The 21474-nt window shown below is 24.1% G+C and overlaps 1 protein-coding gene across 3 annotated transcripts in view; it reads left to right on the forward strand.

The window, feature by feature from the left end:
• Window positions 1-21474, forward strand: part of LOC122499532 (protein draper) — a 37414-nt gene that overhangs the window by 9827 nt on the left and 6113 nt on the right. For 2 of the 3 annotated variants that reach the window (XM_043607947.1, XM_043607946.1), the window contains exons 2-12: window positions 13745-14058; window positions 14296-14422; window positions 15846-16014; window positions 16812-17058; window positions 17429-17549; window positions 17644-17781; window positions 18449-18628; window positions 18808-19135; window positions 19286-19393; window positions 20675-20839; window positions 21248-21454. In XM_043607947.1, coding sequence (XP_043463882.1) covers window positions 13949-14058; window positions 14296-14422; window positions 15846-16014; window positions 16812-17058; window positions 17429-17549; window positions 17644-17781; window positions 18449-18628; window positions 18808-19135; window positions 19286-19393; window positions 20675-20839; window positions 21248-21454 — 1900 coding nt within the window. In that variant the 5' untranslated portion in view covers window positions 13745-13948. The remainder of the gene's footprint in view (window positions 1-13744; window positions 14059-14295; window positions 14423-15845; window positions 16015-16811; window positions 17059-17428; window positions 17550-17643; window positions 17782-18448; window positions 18629-18807; window positions 19136-19285; window positions 19394-20674; window positions 20840-21247; window positions 21455-21474) is intronic. The other variant, XM_043607948.1, reaches the window with a different exon arrangement.

The raw sequence follows: 21474 nt of genomic DNA on the forward strand, positions 1-21474 counted from the left end.
ATGTGACTATTGTAATTTTTTCTATAAACTGTAGTGGCTAGCGTACGTTGTTTTTGCGTTGATTGAACCGTATAGGGCTACCGCGCTACTATGTGTGTCGGCGCCTTTGGATTCTTCTGATGGCTGGCGGCCGGCGGGTCGCTTGTTTCACCGAGCTGTGTTTATTTACAAGAATTTTTATTAGTAAAATAATTTTTGCAAACTTACTATTCAAAATACTCTATCCGTTATTTAGCAGACAATCGAATTTTCGAGTTTGGCGAAGCTAATAGCTTTTAAAAAATTCAATTGTTAATAAACAATTGATTTTGTTGTTTCCTATTGTTCCTTATAGATGTTTATTTACAAGAATTTCCTTTAGTAAAGTAATTTTGGCAAAATTACTAGTCAAAATACTCTATCCGCCAATTAATTGATTTTTTGGGAAGAATGGATTTGAAGAATTGAATTCTTTCCAAGAAATTTTATTAAAATTGTTTTGAAAATAATTGAAGTTCTCAGAAGAATTTTATTATTTACAAGAATAATTGATTTTTTGGGAAGAATTTTACAATTTATAAAAATAATTGAATTGTTTCGAAGAATTTTATCAGAATTGTTGAGAATAATTGAATTGTTTTGAAGAATTTTATCAGAATTGTTGAAAATAATTTAATTCAAATAATTTTTTTAAAAATAATTGTTTTCTTTAGAAAAATGTTGTTAAAATTGTATTGAGAATAATTGAATATCTCCGAAACATTTTATTATTTATGAAAATAATTGAATTCTTTGAAGAATTTTATTATTTATGGAAATATTTTAATTCTTGCCAAGAATTTTCTTATTTATGAAAATAATTGAATTCTTAATGAGGATTTAATTTTTATGATCCTAAAGTTCTGAACGTAGGACGAAATTTATATGATTTCTTCTTCAAATTAAATTTTTAGTGCAATAATTTTGCGTTATGATCAAAAAAATTAATTTTTAAAGTTTATAAATTTCTATTGTTGACTAAGGTTTGAATATTGATGATTCAAGTGAAGAATTAGTATTATATATATAGGTATAAGTGTATTGAAACGTTATTCGACCGAGTTAACAGTTTCAGTTCTGGTTCATTGATGTTTGAAGAATTGCTTACTGGCTACTGAAATAACATCGCCGAGTTTATTATTATTTCCAGTTTGTCATTTTCTACAGTCTAAAAACGAAATTTAACAATACAAATTTATTTCATCTTTGAAAATATTTTACACAGTAAAGGTACTTCTACTTTTTTTTAATTTTGCATAGTATTTATTTGTTTTGTTTATTTAAATCTTGTTTAAACTCTAGTTACAATAATATTATTATTTAAATATAATAAAAAATACTAAATTTATAAGTTAGGAATTAATACTTTTAATAATAGAACGAAAGTATTAAAAGTTAGTGCTTTGTTGTAATCGGCAGCTTTTTTTCATTCTACACACGTAATTTGCATATAAATGTACACAATTTAGTAGGTCGAGGGTCTACAATTTGAAGACTCGACACCTTAATTGGATACGTTGTGCGGTCTTTTTTCGATGGTCTGCACGTGAGAATTTTCACTTTTTAGAACATTATAATTTTTAATTCTCTCCTGCAATAAGAAACCTAAAAAGAATGCTCTAATTTTTTTTTCTTTCTTTTCAAACATAAAAAATAGTATCAAGAACTTTTGATCCTGCAATCTAAAAGTAGTTATAATGTTAAAAAAAAGATTTTACAGTTGAAAATAGTTTCAATTTTCAGAATTAATTGAATTTCAGAAGGATTGAAATTAAAATTTTTGAAAAATTCAATTGTTTTAAAGAAATTAAAAATAAATAATTATTTACTTAAGGGCATTTTTTTAACTATTATGACCTCACAGTTTTAAATCACATGTTTTGCTCGAATTGTGACGTCATATAATGGTTCAAATGCCCTTAACGTTCATTTGAAAATTCAAAACTTTAGAAACATAAATTCGGTTCTTGGAAAACGAACTGAAATCAAGACTTTTGTTTTCAAAAATTTAATGCATTTAGATGCAATTTATACATTTGGCCTTGATGAAAATGTAGAGAGTAAAATTCTTGGCTGCTTTTTATACATGTATATAGTGTCAACCAGTTATCCTCGTTGAAAATAGTCATATGTATTATAAATTATAGTCATATAGTCCTAAGATATATATATATATATGTATTATATATATACAGATATTATTAAATTTCAAAAAAATAATGACAGAGTACATTTTCCTAATTACTCTTTAATGTATAGCGAACAAAATTCCATGGAAATTAAAGCATGACGTGTGTACTTGAACGCAAATGACGTTTGTGATGTAAATTCTTTGTTTTCTCGTATTATATACTATTATATACCTCTGATACGTTTTTGTACATTTCACCCGAAAAAAGAAACAAAATAATTAATAGCTAAAAAAGAGAGAGAGAAAATTACAAATTATTTTTGTAATACATTTTGTTATGTCATATACAGTTTAAAGTCCATGTTTTTTCACAGTTATATTCTTTTCTGTATAACCATATATTTTAAAGAAAAAATTTACACATGAAAAAGGAATTTTTTTTTGTACCAAAGTGTCTATAATATGACTTCTCATTCCAAATACCGTCAACCTTCCTTTCACTGTGTGTATATGAATGAACCGAACTCGCAGTGCGTGTAAGGAAAATATTTCTTTACATATATCTAAACGTTTCTTTTACCTACAATATGAACTGGCAGGAATTATTTTTTAAAGCTTTGAAAATTATATTATCAAAAAACACAGGCTGTTTAATGTGAACGGGGAAAATTATTTATTTTTTCTGTATCAAATTTTCAAAATTTACATTTATTATAATATTGTAATGGAGTTGAAAAGAATAGTGCATGCTTTTCAAAGTTTTTGATGGTTTTGAGAATTGAAATGAATATAAAAATTGACAGGTGAATATAAAATGAAAGGTGAATATTTTTACATTATTCTTGCAGTGCATTATAATTTATGCAGTATGAATAAGAGTGTGTTTTGGGGGTGAAAGTAGAGTGAACAAAAATAGGTAAAATCGATATTTAACTGCAGTCAGATGCTGTACAGTTAACAACTTTCAACCCAAGGTTTAAAGATTGCAAGAGAAGGACGTAGTTTTGCAATGCTGTTCAAACTTAAAGAAAACGTGATAATTTACTTGCAATTTGCAAATAGGACAGAGATGCTCATTTTCTTCTTTTTTTCGAATTGTTATATGATACAAATGTTATGTTAATAATATAATATTAAATGTTTATTCATTTTTTATAATTATTATTTCGAATACGAACATTATTCTTGTCGTAATAATAAAATTGTTTTGTTAAAATTAATATAATTCTTAAAATTATTGAAATATTTTTATGTTCTTGGGCTTAAATTTAAAAGATAGAACTTACAATCACAATATGTTATTTGTCAAAAAATTTAATCAGTTTTTGAATAGGTAACAGATGTTTAAGTTTACAAAGAAAAAAACTAATTTCTGAAAATAATCATGAGAGTTTATAAAATTTTTAAGATTAAGTTTAAAGACTAGATATATTTGAAGAGAATTACTAACTAACATTGTACTTATTAAAACATTTCTAACTATTAGATATTTAAATTACATTTAAAATTACCTTTGAAATAAATTAAAGAACGTGAAGCTTAAACTGGTTCTTACTTAATTTTGGAAATTATATTTTAAAGCTTAATATCCTTTTTGTTTAAAACCGACGCGACATTAAATTTTAAAAAATTAACTGAGTGCTAGCTTTGGCTTCATTGAAAGAACATTAAAACATGTATTATTTTTGGAAATTATGTTAATTTTAATAAAACAAGTCAAACTCAAGAATGTGAAATGAAGAATGTGAATTTCAGAAAATTAATTATACATTTGTTTCTTTGAGGTTTAACTTTTAAAAAATTCTAATAGATGTTAGTTACTTTTAGAATTAAAATTATTTTGATTATTATATTTTTATTATAATTATTATTATAATTGTTATTATAATTATTATTATAATTATTATTATAATTATTATTATAATTATTATTATAATTATTATTATAATAATTATGATAATAATTATTATTTTGAAAGATCACTTAACCATTGAAATTTCGCAAAATCTCGAAATTCTAATTTCTAGGACAAATTATTCTCCTTTCATTTTTTCACTGTAAAAAGTAGAGCGGTAAAAATTTTAATAACCAAAAAAAAAAAGGAAAACAATGTAAGAAGTTTAACTTAAATTTTTTTATCAAATACAAGTAGCACTAAAATCATGTATGCGTAAATTTACATTGTAATTTTTAATTCAAAGAAATAGTGGAATTAAATATCATTAACTTTTGTCTTTAAAGGAATATTACATAAATGTTAATATAGGAACTTTCAAGTAAAGAGTAATTGTAATATTATTTTTTTTGTGGTATGTTTTTTATTAAACAATAAAAAATACTGGGAAGTCTGTTAATATTATTATCATTACTATTATTATTACTATTATTATTATTATTATTATTATTATTATTATTATTATTATTATTATTATTATTATTATTATTATTATTATTATTATTATTATTATTATTATTATTATTATTATTATTATTATTATTATTATTATTATTATTATTATTATTATTATTATTATTATTATTATTATTATTATTATTATTATTATTATTATTATTATTATTATTATTATTATTATTATTATTATTATTATTATTATTATTCATATTATTACTATTTTGGAAAGTTATTCCAGTAAGATGATCATGGCGGAAAATTGGACAATTTAGATTCAAAAATCTGTGCTCAAATTCAAAGATATGCGGAAAAAATATTCTTATTATCGTAATTTATTAATAAATATTTTGTAAATATGGTGAATTTTCGTTTCTAATATTACTTTCACATATTTATACTTTGAAACTTATGGTCATTGTACAATTTTGATTGCGTAAGATAATTACCCGTTCTTAATATTTCTATTTTGGTTTTATAAATATATTATAGAAAGTGCGAAGGATTTTTAAATAAATACCCTTTGCACTGCGTTTTTTGTGCAGAAAAAAACCAGTTGAGCGGGAATGCTGCATTTTTTAAGCCATATCTATATTTTATGCAATTGTTATAATTATTATAAGGAATAATAATTGTTATAATAAATAATAATCATTATAATAGATTATTATTGATATATTTTTAATTTATGTCTATGAAGTATTTTATTTAATTATTATTTGAATATAAATTATTATTATTCTTTAATATTTTAATATTATTTAATTAGGATTTACATATTATTATTTAAATTTGATTTAATATATTTTAAAATAGTTTAATAATGAATAATATATAAAATTTAGTTTAATAGTTATTAATTAATAATAATAGATTATGATAAAGTACACATTATTGCCCTAGGTTAATAATGGGCCTGAGTTGCATAAAATAATAAATAATGTATAAAATAATTTATTAAATTAATAGTAATTAAATAGTATTCAATTTTTAATTATTTTACTAAAATACTTTTTCCGATTTTTTATTATTATTTGTATTGTATGTAATTTATTATAATTTTATTTTTCTTCAAGAATAAAAAATAAATTCTCATAAGATAGATGATAAATGTATTTCAATGAATGATGATGAACATTATTAAGAATGAAATTATAGAAGCAGGAGATACTGATAACAAGCAATGCAACGAATTGTCTGTCTTTTTGATAACAGTTTTATACCATGAAACCAAACACGAATGAAAAATGCATTACCTCGTGAACAAACTCACTGGAGAAAAAAACACAATGGGCTTTAATTTTTTAGCTTCAAAATAATTAGCTAATCCTTTAAATATTTTTTTTAATTATCATAATTATTTTTAATTAATTTAATTAAATTTTTAATTTTTTTTTGTAAATTATTATATATTATTTTATTATTATTATTATTATTATTATTATTATTAATTTAAAAAAATAATAATAAAAAACTTTTTTTAAGATACATTTTTCGTTTATGATTCACATGAAAATATTAATAAAAAAAGGAAGTAAAAATGAAATGTTGTATTTGCAGTTGCAACTTGAGATTGAAATATTAAACTTCTATAACTGCAATGGTATCAGAAATTCTATGGACATTGGAAATGTTACACAGGGTCAGCATTTGTAAAAACACTTCTTATAAGACACAAAACAATTTTTTATACTGAATTATAGAAATATTATATTAATGACAAAACGGAAGTTCATATCATATGAGTGCGTCAAATATGTAATGCAATGAAGAAAAGGCATGATAAGAGTGCAACAATGAAAGATATGATTGTTTCTTCTTTTTTTTTTTAATTTTTAAATTAATTTGATAGATGTAAGGCAAAAAATAAAAGGGAAGGAATCGTGTATAATTTTTCTTTTCTAGTATTCAAAGACACGATGATTATTATCATTATGAATGCATAAAATATAATGATTTATAAATCGAGATCTTGGCGCGAGAAATTTTATAATAATATACAGTGTGTGGTAGTTTTCTTCAGTTATTTTTGTCTTTAAAACTCGAAAATATTCATTGCGAGCTCTCATAAACTTTCTTTCATCTATGCATGTTCTCCTTCATAACAAGTACTTGAATTAAATTAAATTAGATTTTCCTGAAAATTTTCTTTTCACGCTTCAGAATATTTGAATTGAGGCTGCCATATGTGTGTATACTTTGATGAATTCACTCTGAATAGCAGTGCCACTTTCTGATGTATATAATATGGAATTATAATAATAATCATAGTAATAAATAAAATATTTGAAAAAAAATTCTAGAACTTATTAACATAATTAACTCTTGGTTTTTTTTTACTAATTTTTATAGTAAGTTTCATCAGGTCTTTTTTCTTTTCTTTTGCGTAAATTAATTTTCTTGTAATTTTACATTTTTTATGCACGAAAAAAATGTTTATTTGGAACAAGTATAAATTTTACTATATTAGCGAAATGTTTTGTTTTCTCAGTTAAAACTTTTGTTATTCTAGAGAAACTTAAGGGCTGTTCCAGGTGAATTTAATTTAATTTTTTCTGCGTGAATTATTTTGTTCTGCTTTTGTTTTCTGAATTATTTTGATTTAAAGAGGAAAGATTATTGAAAATAAAATTCAATTGGAAAGATATTGAAAAAGAGTAAAAAAAAAATTGCCAAAAATTGTATGATAATAATTTATTTAGGACTCTATACAAAAAGAGTGTTCTCAATGTACGATATTGATTATTATCTTTTCTTAATTCAGTTTACGCTTTATATATATTTATATATATATGTCGAAGAAAAGTTGTATCTAAAAGAGATTAGATAATAATGTTTTAAATAAACTTCCTTAAGAGACAAGTCTGCTTTAGAGTTTATAAATGGCAAACATGAACTCTGCAAAAATTTCTTCAAAAAAAAAGAAAAAAACCAAGAATCGATAAAGAAAAAAATCCACTTTTTAAATTATTAAAAATATTAATTTTCTTACAGTACATATATTTTGAAACTAGATAAAGTCACCTTGTCAAGGCCAAACAGGAAGTCAACATTCACTATATATTTATTATGGAAAAAGTAGTTTTTAAAACTTTTAAGAATAAATTATGTTGTCAAAGGGCAACACTCACCTTTTTTTCTTGGAATAAAGTTAAAATAATTAGCCAATGATTTTTCTCTGAGTCAAAATTCTTTACACTTTAAATAATTTTTATCTGTCAAAACAAAATTTATCTTAATTGACGATTTTATTTTAACAAGAATTTTTTCTTGAATCAAGTCAAAAATTAAATTAAAATTTAAATTAAAAATAAATTAAAAATAAATTAAAAATAAATTAAAAATAAATTAAAAATAAATTTAAAATAAATTTAAAATAAATTTAATATAAATTAAAAATTAATTTAAAGAATTTATTGAACATTCAATTTAAAATTAACTTAAAAATTAAACTAACCATCAAATTAAAAATACCTTTTTTACTGAAATAAAATTTTGGTTTAATTAAAAAAATAACTTGACAAAGTAAATAACGAACACATAATCTAAATATAATTATAAAATTAAAACTAATGTTTGTCACCTTCGATCGTGGGAATGATTTAGATTTTCTTTATCGGTGCAAAAATCAAGCAATTGTTCATAAGTTTACATAATTTAATTTTTTATAATATCACCGATCTAGATTTGAACTTGGAGATTTATATTATTATTTTTCATTCTTGCTACTTGCTATTATTACACCTGCTACGATTTTTTTTTATTGTTTTTCCTAGAATTACTTTTATTTCAAAGATTTGTATTACAATTTTTCAAAATAATCATGAACGCAAAATTAACATTGGAGATATAACAGTTATTAATATCACATGCTGTTAAAATCGATCCGATGTCTGCTAATATTGTACCTAATATTTGTAATTATAATTTTTGTTGTTGACTATAAAAATATTATTTATAACGGTTCTACTTTAATGGATTTTTTCTCTTCATTATTATATTACATTTCGTTCGGTGTTTTTTTTTGTCAAGAAGAAATTTGTTTCTTTGAACGATAATATCCGAACAAAAGTGTTTTTCTTTCCACTTGACTGTACTCAATAAATAATAATTGTTGCTTCATCGTTTTAGTTTATGGTTGAAATGCATTAGTGTAGAAAAAGAGTCTCTGTTTGCACGAGTTCGATATCTATGTATTAGTACAAACGCACTAGAATTACATTTTATATATGTATGTATTTCTCACTTTGCACACGCACATTTTGTAAATGTACTCTTTTAAATAAGGTATTTGTACTTGCACTTGTACGCACATGATATGTAATGTATGTATATATACAAGCGTTGGTCATTTTTATGAAGGCGTATGTGTGTACATATAGAATTGCAGACACATGACTATATGGATGTTGCATGAAACTAAGCATTGCGCGAAGAGCGAGTAAAAACAAAAAGCGAGTATAGTCGGAACAAAGAGATCAAGTTGATGTGGTTTGAAGAAAGGAGGGAAAGAATATTTCAGCAATGCACAGAGAGAGGAGAAGATGAAACTCTTTAAGGGCTTTTGTTTCAATGAATCTTTTTAACCTTTCAAAGCCAATGCGCCTACCTGAAATGCATCGCAAACCGAGAAATCCTCATCATGAAAAGATGATGATGAATTTTTTTTTCTCTTATAATTCTTCCTCTTCTGCTTTTTCTTCTATTTCTTCTTTTTGCTTTTAACTCTTCTTTTTGTTCCACTTCTGCTTCTTGTTTCACTTCTTCTTCTACTTTTTCTTTTTTTCCCTTTTCATATCATTTTCATTTTATATTATTTTTATTTCTTCTAATAACATTTCTTTTCTTTTATTTTACTTTTACTTCTCCTTTTAATTATATTTTTCTGGTACTTATTTTTTATTATCACAATAGTTTGGGACCAGTAAACAATTTTTGTTCTAACAATTAATTGTTAGTAAGCAGAAGATAAAGTTCTTAAAAATAGTAATTTTTTCATCTTCTGCTGATTATCGGCTGTGGTTACTTTTTATGAATTGTGAATTAAATTAATTCTGATGACCCAAATATTAATTAGAATTGTTCTAGCAATAGTTTGGGACCAGTAAACAATTTTTGTACTAACAATTAATTTTTAGCAGACAGAAAATAAAGTTCTTTAAAAAAATAATTTTTCATCTTCTGCTGATTATCGGCTGTGGTTCGGGTTACTTTTTATGAATTGTGAATTAAATTAATTTTAATCACTCGGATAATTAGTGGAATTGTTCTAGTTATAGTTTGGGACCAGAAAGCAATTTTTGAAATAACAATTAATTGTTAGTCAACAGAAGATAAAGTTCTTAAAAATAGTAATTTTTTCATCTTCTGCTAATTATCGGCTGTGGTTACTTTTTATGAATTGTGAATTAAATTAATTCTGATGACCCAAATATTAATTAGAATTGTTCTAGCAATAATTTGGGACCAGTAAACAATTATTTTACTAACAATTAATTGTTAGTAAACAGAAGATAAAGTTCTTTAAAAAAATAATTTTTCATCTTCTGTTGATTATCGGCTGTGGTTACTTTTTATGAATTGTGAATTAAATTTAATTTGATAACCCAGATATTAATTGAAATTGTTCTAACAATATAGTTTGGGACCATTAAAAAATTAATGTTTTCGAATAATTTTCAATTAAAGAAATTTGTAAATAACTGTATTTATCTTTTAAATATCCTAAATTTATATCTAAATCATAAATATTATCGAATTGAAATAAAATTTACTGCTTATTTGTTTTTTTGTATAGGAGAAAAAAAATGAAACATTAATTTCCGGAAATCATGAAAGTGATTTCTTTTTTTATGAAAATCATCGATGACAATAGAATTCTTCGAAAATTATGTAACAGAAAAACTATTTTTTTTGTTTGCTTCACGTTCTTTAGGTAGAGAATTATTTTTCTCACACACCAAAAACCGCAAAATTGCTAATAAAAATGGGTCTTGTATGAGTACATATTCTTGTGTGAGTAATAAAATCGATAAACAATGGGAAAAAAAATAAAAGTTTCTTGATTTTAATATATAGAAAGTGTAAGTATGATATATAATATTATCAAGAAATTCTTTGTGGTATTTAATAAATCATTTCGCAGTCAAGTTTTTTTTCGCACACATAAATATTTCGCACTGAGATATTTTGTGGTTTTTTTACTTTCTCACTACTCTATTTATTCGTTTTGTTTTGAAAAAAAAATCGTTATCTACGCTTTGAGTGTTGAAAAAATATTCGCATTAATTGTTTGACTGAATTCTGTTTGTATTTGTTTTCCAATTAATGGGAAAAAGTTTTTGGTTTTTTATTTGCTTCGTTGGCGCAATTTTTCACACCTGTATAATTCAAAAGCAATTTTTTTGTCGTTTAACAGTTTCGTACTATTTTTTTTAATTCGTATTTTTGTATTGTATTCTATTTGCATTAAAGAAAAGGAAAAAGATTTTGATCATTAAAAGTTTGATTAACTTTTTTGAATTCTCATTTTTTTTTTTGTAAATTCAAAAAATCATGAATCATTACATTTAGACTGAGATTATTACGGTTCGTTTTGTATTAGTCAACTCTTGGCATTTATGTAAATTAAATGACTTGAATTTTACATGCATAGCAAAAGCAAACGCGAGAAATTATGAAGGCCACTTTATACTTGACTTCAATGATTTCTGGATAAAATAAGAGCCACTGCCTGCTGAATTTTAAATTCGTTTCCCTATAATCGAAACAAGAAGATATTCTTGGCTAAGAAAATCTCAACATGGCAGGAATAAAAGGGTCATTCAACTTTCTCTTAATAGATGAATTGAATTATAAAATTCTTCAATATAATTCACAGAGTAGTTATATTTATATTTACTACTTCTTTTTACGATTTGATACCAAATTTGAATACTTTTTCTTGTTTTGTGCCACTAAAAGATACTTTTTTCGATTTTTTTAGAATCTGTACTGTTTTAAATTCCTTAATAGAAATAAAAAATTTCACACGATTAAAGTTACAAATTTTGTTTAAGAAATTGATACTTTCAAGAAAACTGAAATTAATTTATTATTTTTTTTTTTTTATTGAAATTTGTAATTTTTAATCTGGTGCAGTTTTCACGTATGCAGTTTACATTTGTACAGTTTTTAAAATAAATTTGATAATTTTATTTTTAAAATTTGCTTTCATGCAATTTATTGTATACAGTTGAATTGTAAGCAATTAATATCGTTCCAATTATTTCATAAATTATTTATTTTTGTATTTAAATAATTGAATTCTTGTAGAACCTTCTGATAAGAATTGATTTAAATAAAAATTTTCAGTTAATTTCAACTTGGTAAAAATTATCAATTTACTATTTTTCAAAAAAAATTATTAAAGTTTTAAAATATTAATTTCATTTTAAAATTTTTGAAAAATAATTCTATTTTTTAAAAATTGCAGTTGTAATTTTTAGAAATAATTAATTAAAATTTTTTGAAGTTGAATTCTCGAATATAATTTTGAGATCAGAATTTTAAAACTTTTAGGTCTATTTTTCGTTTATTTAATAAAAACGAATAATTTCTTTTTTAAATTGATGAGATATTAATTTTAGTGACAGATTGGAAATAGTAATTTAGAGAAAAAAAAATATCATTTACTTTAGAAGTGGAGCATGATGGGACATCCTGTGTGACGTTTTTTTCTCTCTCTCTCTCTCTCTGCTCGTCTCTCGCACTAGACTCTCATAAGAGGTCGAGAAGCGTTAAACGGATTATGGATGATGGGATTTAAAAAATGAGTGGGTTGATATCTACTCCAGAAGAATTACACTCTGTTTAAAACTAGTTCAGTGGAAGGGAAATATTTATAAACTTAATATTATAACTACGATTTGGTAATAAATTTCTTTATGTTTCATCATGTACGCCGTGATTTTTACGAATTAAATTTTCATTCGATAAAAAGCAGAAGAAGAGCAATCAGATACACTGACAAGAATTTTATTTGATTCAAGTAATAATCGATAAATTTTTTTTATCAAATAAATATTTACTTGAATCAAATACAAATTTACTTGAATCAAATAAATATTTATTTGAATCTAATACAAATTTACTTGAATCAAATAAATATTTACTTGTATCAAATAATTTTTATTTAAATGAAATAAATTGTATTTGAATTTTGAACTAACAATTTTAGTATTTTAGGCAAATAACATTTAATTGACTTAACTAAAAAGTATTTTATACAAATAAATCTTCTCAGTTTAGTACGATAATTTTTTTTACTTTCATTATATTTATATTTATTATTATTTATTATTATATTAAAATGAATAAATACAAATAAATATAAGTAAATAAATATAATATGTAAATATAAGTAAATATTTATTATAACAAAATAAAGTCATGTTTGGAATATTTCTTAGTTGCTTTTAACATTTTAAGGATGAAAATCCATTTTCAATGTATTAGGTTCAGAATTTTTTTCTCATTATTTTATTTTCTAAAATGTTAATGAAGTGAAAATTATATATGTAAATTTTTTTTCAACCGGCTTATTTGTTTAAATTTGAATTTTTTTCTATAAAAGCATTTCCATTGTTTTAATTAGTGTACTCGCGTAATCAACAGGTGTTTAAATCATGAAGAATTATAATTTTCCGAACTTGAAGTATTATAATTTATTGTTCGAGGGAAAAATAGGATTGAATTAAAAAAAAAAAAAATTTCAATTTTTTAAATAACGATTTTAACTTGACATTTCTGAACTTCCTGTCACGTGCTGTCTGGTTCTTGATTAATGAACGTTTCGTGAATCACATGCTCGCCGCTCGATCTCTTTTTCAAATTGAAAAAAGAATGAAACAGAAAAAAGTTTCTTGAGCTTGCAAAGCACGTGTGACAAAATGAATCAGATGCTTGATGAGAAATTAATCTCAACAGTGATTTAACTGTTTTTAATAAGTTAAAAATACGAATTTTTTTTTGTATATAGGTATTTATATATTTTTTAAAAAGATTTTTTTTATTATTTTTTGTATTATTTTTTTTTTACATTTTTTATGCAAACAATTATTTATATTACATAAAATAAGAAAAAATTGTTACCTTCCTCCTTGAGTAATTAGAAATAATTTCGAATATTTTTCTTTATGTTACAGAGCCAATATGATAACTGTCGATGGATCAGGTTAAAAAAAAAAATTCTTACCATTCCTGGTGGATTTTTTTATCAAACATCTCCACAATGTGGATCGAGAATAAAAATTGAGATGCCAGATCGAGGCTAAAAGTAAAAGCTCGACTTTCGAGTTTTAAGAAACAAACAACAAAACAGAAATTAAACCAAAAAAAAAGAAAAAAAAATGTATTCTTTCAGTAAAAAATTATCTCCTGCATTTGCAATAATTTTAATAATTTTTAGTATAAAATGTCATGGATTAGAAGGACCCAATGTCTGTACAAGACAAGAACAGTAAGATTCAATTTTCTTTTTTTGTTATTAAAAAAAAAATTATTTATTTGAATCAAATAAATTTTATTTGGTGGTAATATTTGAATCAAATAAAATTTATTTGAACCAAATAAAATATACTTGAACCAAATAAAATTTGTAAAATTTATAAAATCTTTTGTGTAATTCTAATGGAATTTTTTTTAGAATAGTTAAGGAATTTTTTTTTCTTGATATTAAAATTGTCATTTATTGCAGATATCAAGTTTCAGTTAAGGTATCTGAACAGAAGCCTTATATGGAACGAGAACACACTTGGTGCCTCAGTTTTCCTCCTAGGTGTTCAAAATACAAAGTAATTTACAAGACTGTATATAACATTCAGGTGCGTTTCAAACCTTTTTCTCAATTTACTTCAAACAATTATAAATTGAATGTGATAATTATTTTTAATTATTGCCAGAGTCAATTATTTTCAATTTAAAAATTTTTAAAATAGTTTTAAAACTGTATATTTTTTAATACACATTTGGCATTTTTAAAAACTAAAAATAGTATAGTTTTAGTTACAAATTTTATTTTTACTTAAAATATAATCATTTTTAATTTAATTTAAATAATTAAATTAGAAATAAAATTATAAATAATTAAATCATTAAATTTTGTTTAAATAAATAGTTAATAAATAGTTAATAAATAAATAGTAATATTAATAGTTAATAGTTAATAAATAGTTGAAAACGTTATGAAAGATCATTTTTTCGTAATAAGTAGAAAAAAACAGTTTTGTCAGACATTTCCACTGAAAAAAATATTTTCCTTATTGAAATAAATGTATTATTTATTATTTATTAATAGAAGTAAAAGTAGAAAAGTTAATGAGAAGAAGTAAAAGTAGTTTCGTGTAAAGAATTTATTTTTAAATAGATAAAAAAAGTGTTTGATAACAAAACTCTTAGTTTCAAGGTGGTTTCAACGTTTCAAGTGCAGAAAAGAAACGATTTGATAAAAAAAATTTATTATCTACTGATTTGTAAAAAAAAAAATTAGTTTTTGATAGAAAATATTATTTTTGTAGCCAAAGTTTATTTTTAAATAGATAAAAAATAATCCACAAGATCATTTTTTTTTTGTTCAAAAAAAATAATATTTTCCTGCAATTAGTAGAAAAAATATGTCCAGATAAGTAGAAAAATTTACGTTTTGTCAGACAATTATTCTATTTGTTTTTTCATTGCAAATTGTTTTAAAAAGTAAATAAATAATGAGGTAAATAAATTAATAACGAAGTAAATAAATAAGGAAATGAATAAACAATGAAGTAAATAAATTAATAAGGAAGTGAATAAATAATTAATAAAGTAAATAATTAAATAAAGTAAACAAATAAATAATTAAGTAAACAAATTAATAATGAAGTAAATAAATTAATAACGAAGTAAATAAATAATGAAGTGAATAAGTAAAGAAATAAATAAACAATAATGTAAATAAATTGATAACGATGTAAATAAATAAAAAAGTAAACAAGTGAATAATGAAGTAACTAAATAACAAAGTAAATAAATAATGTAAACAATTGAATAATGAAATAACAAAATAACGAAGGAAATAAATAAATAAAGTAAACAAATAAATAATAAAATAAATAGATAATGAAATGAATAAGCAATGAAGTAAATAAACATTGGAATAACTAATTAAGTAAATAAGTAAATGATGAAGTAAATAAATAATAAAGGAAATTAAAAAATTGAAGTAAATAAACAACGAATACCTATTAATTTTTCTCTATTTTACACTTACAGACATTAACAAAAACGAAACCTGTCGAAGAATGCTGCAAAGGTTACACCTTAACGACAGATGGAGATCGGTGTATTCCAATTTGTTCGGAGGATTGTCGTCATGGAACATGCTCCGCTCCGGACGTATGTACTTGTGAACCAGGATATGGTGGTCCACTTTGCGATATCAGTGAGTTTATATTATTTCAATAAAAATTTAAATAATAAAAATAAAAATTTTTTTTCTTCAATGAATTCCTGAGAAATTATATTAAATTATTGAACAACCCTCTTTTGCCAAGTTATCGAATATATTGTCATACAAATAACAAGAATATTAATTATATGTGAGTCATTTTATAATCAACAAGTAATTTCTCTGATTCATTTCTTATCAAGTATACAGTGAAGGGTCACAATCTTCTTCTTCTTATTTTTTTTAAGATAGATTCTTTCTTCTTATTTGGTAGATTATCGAAGCATTGTTATTTATTAATTTTCAATCAAAATTTTATTTTGTTTTTGTCTCAAAACAAAATGGAATTATGATTCATTTTTTTTGCAAATTATGATTCATTTTTTTTTTGCAAATTTATGATTAATTTCTTTTATTTATTTATTTTTGGTTATTTATTCTTTTTGTTGATTTTTATTTTTTATTTATTTATCTCTTTTTTTCTATTTAGTTTTTTCTATTTACATTTTTCTATTTACTTTTTCCTCTTTTTCTTACTTATTTTCTTCTTACTTTATTTACTATTTGTTTGTTTACTTTAAATAAATTTTAATTAAATTTTTGATTAATTTTTTTCGATTCATTTACTACTCTTTCTGTTTATTTATCTCTTCCTTTTCTTACTTTTTTTCTTACTATTTATTTGTTTATTTTGAATAAATTTTTGATTTTATTTTTTTAACGTATTTTTTCAGTTGTAATTTATTTCTTTCAATTTCGATGATTTATTTATTTTTTTCTCTTTTTCGCAGAATGTCCATTCGGCAAGTGGGCGAAGGACTGTAAGAAGGATTGCAATTGTAGAAATGGCGCCAATTGTGATCCGTTCGATGGAAAATGCATATGTCCACGTGGCTGGGAGGGTGAATCGTGTGATGAAAAATGTCCCCCCGATAGTTATGGACAAAATTGCGCGGAAAAATGCCGCTGTCATAATGGTGGTAGCTGTCATCATATTTCTGGTGAATGCCATTGTACTCCCGGATACACTGGACCACTGTGAGTTTTTTCGTTCCTTTTTTTAATCCTTTCCTTCTATCTTTCTCATTTCAATTTTTTCTTCATATTTTCCTTTCCTCTTTTTCTATTTTCTTTCTTTCTTTTTTTCTTTCTATTTTTCTTTCCTCTTTTTCTATTTTCTTTCTTCCTTTTTTCTTTCCTCCTTTTTTTCCTTCCTCGTTTTTTTCATTTTTCTTTCTTTCCTATTTTTGTTTTTTTCATTTTTCATTATTTCCTATTTTTGTTTTTTTCATTTTTCATTATTTCCTTTTTTCCATTTTTCTTTCTTGCTTTCTTTTCTTTTTTAATTTTTCTTTCTGTTCTTTCTTCCCCATTATGAAAATACGGTCTAATTTTTTTTCTTTCACAGCTGCATGGACCTTTGTCCTGCTGGAAAACACGGCGAAGAATGCAAATCCGAATGTCGCTGTCAAAACGGCGGTTCATGCAATCCCAGAACTGGAGAATGTATCTGTACTTCCGGCTGGGTGGTGAGTAAAAAGAAAATTCTATTATTTATGTGAATTTTTGCTTTCCGCCAGAAATTTTTCTCTATATTTTTTTAACCACTTTTTTTCTCTTTAGGGCTCCGTCTGCGCGAATCGATGTCCCGAAGGAAACTGGGGAAATAATTGCACAAAAATCTGTGATTGTTATAATGGCGCGTCTTGTCATCATATTTCTGGTGAATGCGTCTGTAAGCCTGGTTTTAAAGGCGATAAAGTAAGTTAATTTGTTTTATTTTTTTTCCTTCAAATTTTTTTTGAAACCATGTTCCTAAAGTTCTTTACCTTCAAATAAACGATATTTATTTATTTCTTTATGTTACAATTTTATTGCAATAATATTGCGCCACGTAATAAAAAATAAATTATTTAAATTAGAATTTAAAATTTGATTTTGCTTTTTACAATAGTCACTAATTTTTAAAAATATTATTATTATTAATATTATTTTATTATTATTATATTAATAATATAATATTAATAATTATTTTTTTAATTCAAAAAATTAATTTTTAACTAAATATTTAATTTATTTATTTTCCATTTTATTAGAGTAATTTTTGAAAAAAAAATTGAAATAGAAAGTAAATTTCGTTCATTTGTACGTTCAAAATTTTAGTGTTATCAGAACTTGTCGATTATTTGAAATGATTGTTTAGGAATGTAAGCAAAAATGTTAGAAATATTTTCCTTCTGCAAAAAATTCGTTTGAAAATTAATTCAATAATTCATAGTAAACCTGAATAGAAATTTTTAGTAGTTGGAGTAAATATGAAAATTAGTTAAATAATTTTACCTAATTTAATTTCTATGAGTTGATGAATGAAATTTGAATTTTTAAAAAATGTAAGAACAAAAATAGTAAATAATTCTTTTTTTCGCAGTGTTTCGAGAAGTGTCCCGAGGGTAAATACGGCGAGAATTGCTCAAGTCGATGCAACTGTCGAAATGGGGCTTCATGTAATCCAATTGATGGCAGATGTGAATGCAGTCCGGGATGGAGGGGAAGATTTTGTGTCGAAAGAGCATGTTCCGATGGACAGTACGGTCCCAATTGCGAAAAGGTTCAAAATCCTCTTTACATTTATTTGCAAAAAAAAGAAACAAATTTTTATTAGTAAATTTTATTCATAAATTTACTTTTCTAATTTCTAAAATTGATAAATTCACTTTTGTAATTTTGAAAATTTACCTTTGTGAATTCTTCTATTATTCTTTGTATTCAACTGTAAATTTTTCACAGGTCTGTCAATGTACAAAAGAAAATACAGAACTTTGTCATCCCTGGGACGGTGAATGCATGTGCAAACCAGGCTGGGGTGGAAAAACATGTTCCCGACCATGTCCATTATTAATGTACGGCAAGAATTGCGAGCATAAATGCAAATGCAAAAATAATTCCCAATGTTCGCCGGTGAATGGCTCTTGTATTTGTGCTGCTGGATTCCGTGGCGAAGACTGCAGTCAGGAATGTCCTGAAAATACGTACGGCGAGGATTGTGCGCAAAAATGTGCCTGCAAAAATGGTGCCAATTGTCTTAGGGAAAATGGTCGATGCAATTGCACAGCTGGTTAGTAGATTTTATTTTTTTTTCCTTTTTGTCTCCTAATCGGACAAAAAATAGAAATTACCCGTTGTTTTTGTTTTCTAATGTAAGTAAATAGTAAAGTAAAAGGTAAGTAAAAAAGTAGATTTATTTGTATACTTGCAATTTTATTAGGATGGGTTGGTGTCTTATGTGATCGTCCTTGCAACGACAAATTCTTTGGTCTGGATTGTGAAAATAAATGCCAGTGCAAAAATAACGCGGCCTGCAATCCGCAGAATGGTAAGGGACATTTTTTTCTCTTTCACAATATTAGCTTTGATATTAATTAGATACAATTTTTTTTTCCTTCTCGCACAGCTATAACCAAATAAAAAGCATGTCTCCAATTCCAGTTTAATGATATTAATTAGAAAGTTGGATAATAATACTACTTGTAACCCGCTCATTATATTTTAGCATATTTCGAAATTTCCTTTGAGGTTTGAAATTAAAAAAAAAATTTGCTTAACAAATTAATCAAAAATTAATCAAATTCCTTTTGTTTACATAAAAGGAAAATTTAGCCAAATCGAAGTTTGGAATTATTAAAAAATTAATTTCAATCCGATTTCATCGATTTTTTGTCTATATTTATGGGTTACAATAAAAATTTTATCCAAAATACAAAATATAAATCTAAATTTCTATAGAAATAGATTTATATTTAGATTTATATTTTGTATTTGGATAAAATTTTTTATTGTTTTATTCGAATTTCGATATTTGATGAAAGTTTCTTGGAAGCATGCTTTAGCAATTTTTTTTATTTGTCCATCGAGTTGTTATCTTTCAACTTGTGTAATTATCTCGAGCACGATAATGAACAATCTGTATATATATACGTTAGGGAAAAAAGAATTTGAATCGAGAATTGTGTCACTTGAATAATCAATAATAATTGTTTCGTCATCATTCGTCACAATTTGTAGATCAAACTTTTTACTTTAATATTTAGAATATTTGTCAAAAATATGAATCAAATTTCTTCATTTCTTTCGTTTTTAAATTCTTTCAATTAAAATTCAAACGAATTCGAATTCTATTGAATTAGGTTTGCAAGTGAATATTTTTAATTCTAAATTCAGAAATAAATAAATTTTGTTTGATTTATTTAAAAATTTGCTCAAATATAAAATTTTCATAAAACGAGAATTTTGGTAAATGAAAATTGATTGAAATAGAAATTCCATTTGTAGGAAGAATTCTGTAAAAAAATTAATCAAAATAGAAAATAGAAAAAAAATAGAAAGAAAGAAAGGAAAAGAAAAAGATAATTAATTCGAGAAAATATAAAACAAAATTCTTTTTTCTCCGTATATTTTTCAAAATTCACATAAACTTTTCTATTTTATCGCACCTGAAAATTTGGAATAAGGATCTCTCTTTTCGTTTTTCCTTTTTTTTTGCACCTGAATTGTGTCAAGTTTTTCGCATTATTTTTTGTCTTTAAAATTCTAATATTAAATTGCACAAAAGCACAAAAAAATAGAGAAAAAAAGTGGTTTTTTGTAAAACGCACAGGCTCCTGTACCTGTGCGGCTGGGTTCACTGGTTTACATTGTGAAACCCGATGTGACAAAGGATTCTTCGGACATAATTGCTCGCAGGTCTGCGATTGTAATCCCGACAATAGTATTGACTGTGATCCAGCAACCGGTCGTTGTATCTGCAAGCCTGAATGGCGAGGTTCGTAAAATTTTCGATCTTCCATCAGGTGCATTTTTTTCATTCCTTTTTTTTTTGTTTATTTTGAACGACTTTCGTTAAACTGAATCGAATCAAACAATCATCATTTATTTATTTTTTATTTATTTACATTAATTTATTAATTATCTAAGAATAAATAATGAATAGTAATTAAATTAATTAAGATTAAAAAATAAGAAGAGTAAAAAGTAAGAAAAAAGAGTAAAAAGTAAATTCAAGTTTAAAAATAGAGTTAAAAGTAAATTAAAGTAAAAATAAATAGAAAAATAAATAAAAAGAATAGTAATAAATAAATAAAATCGCAAAGAAGAAGAAAAATTGAATGCAAAATGAAATGAAAATTTTGTCAAGAGTTTTTATGGTAATAAAAAAAAAATGAATATATAGGAATAAAATGCGAAACTCAATGTCCGCCTGGACATTATGGAGAAAATTGTCACGAACAATGCAACTGTAAGAACAATAGTTCGTGTGATGCGAATACCGGAATTTGTGTCTGCTCCCGAGGATGGGAAGGTCCAGACTGTAATCAACCTTGCAAAGAAGGATATTATGGTGTTGGATGTAAAGAAAAATGTCCTGAAAAAACTCAAGGTATGGAAATTGAAAAAATA

The sequence above is a fragment of the Leptopilina heterotoma genome, unplaced genomic scaffold, assembly GCF_015476425.1.
Source record: "Leptopilina heterotoma isolate Lh14 unplaced genomic scaffold, ASM1547642v1 Lhet_169, whole genome shotgun sequence".
NCBI lineage: Eukaryota > Metazoa > Arthropoda > Insecta > Hymenoptera > Figitidae > Leptopilina > Leptopilina heterotoma.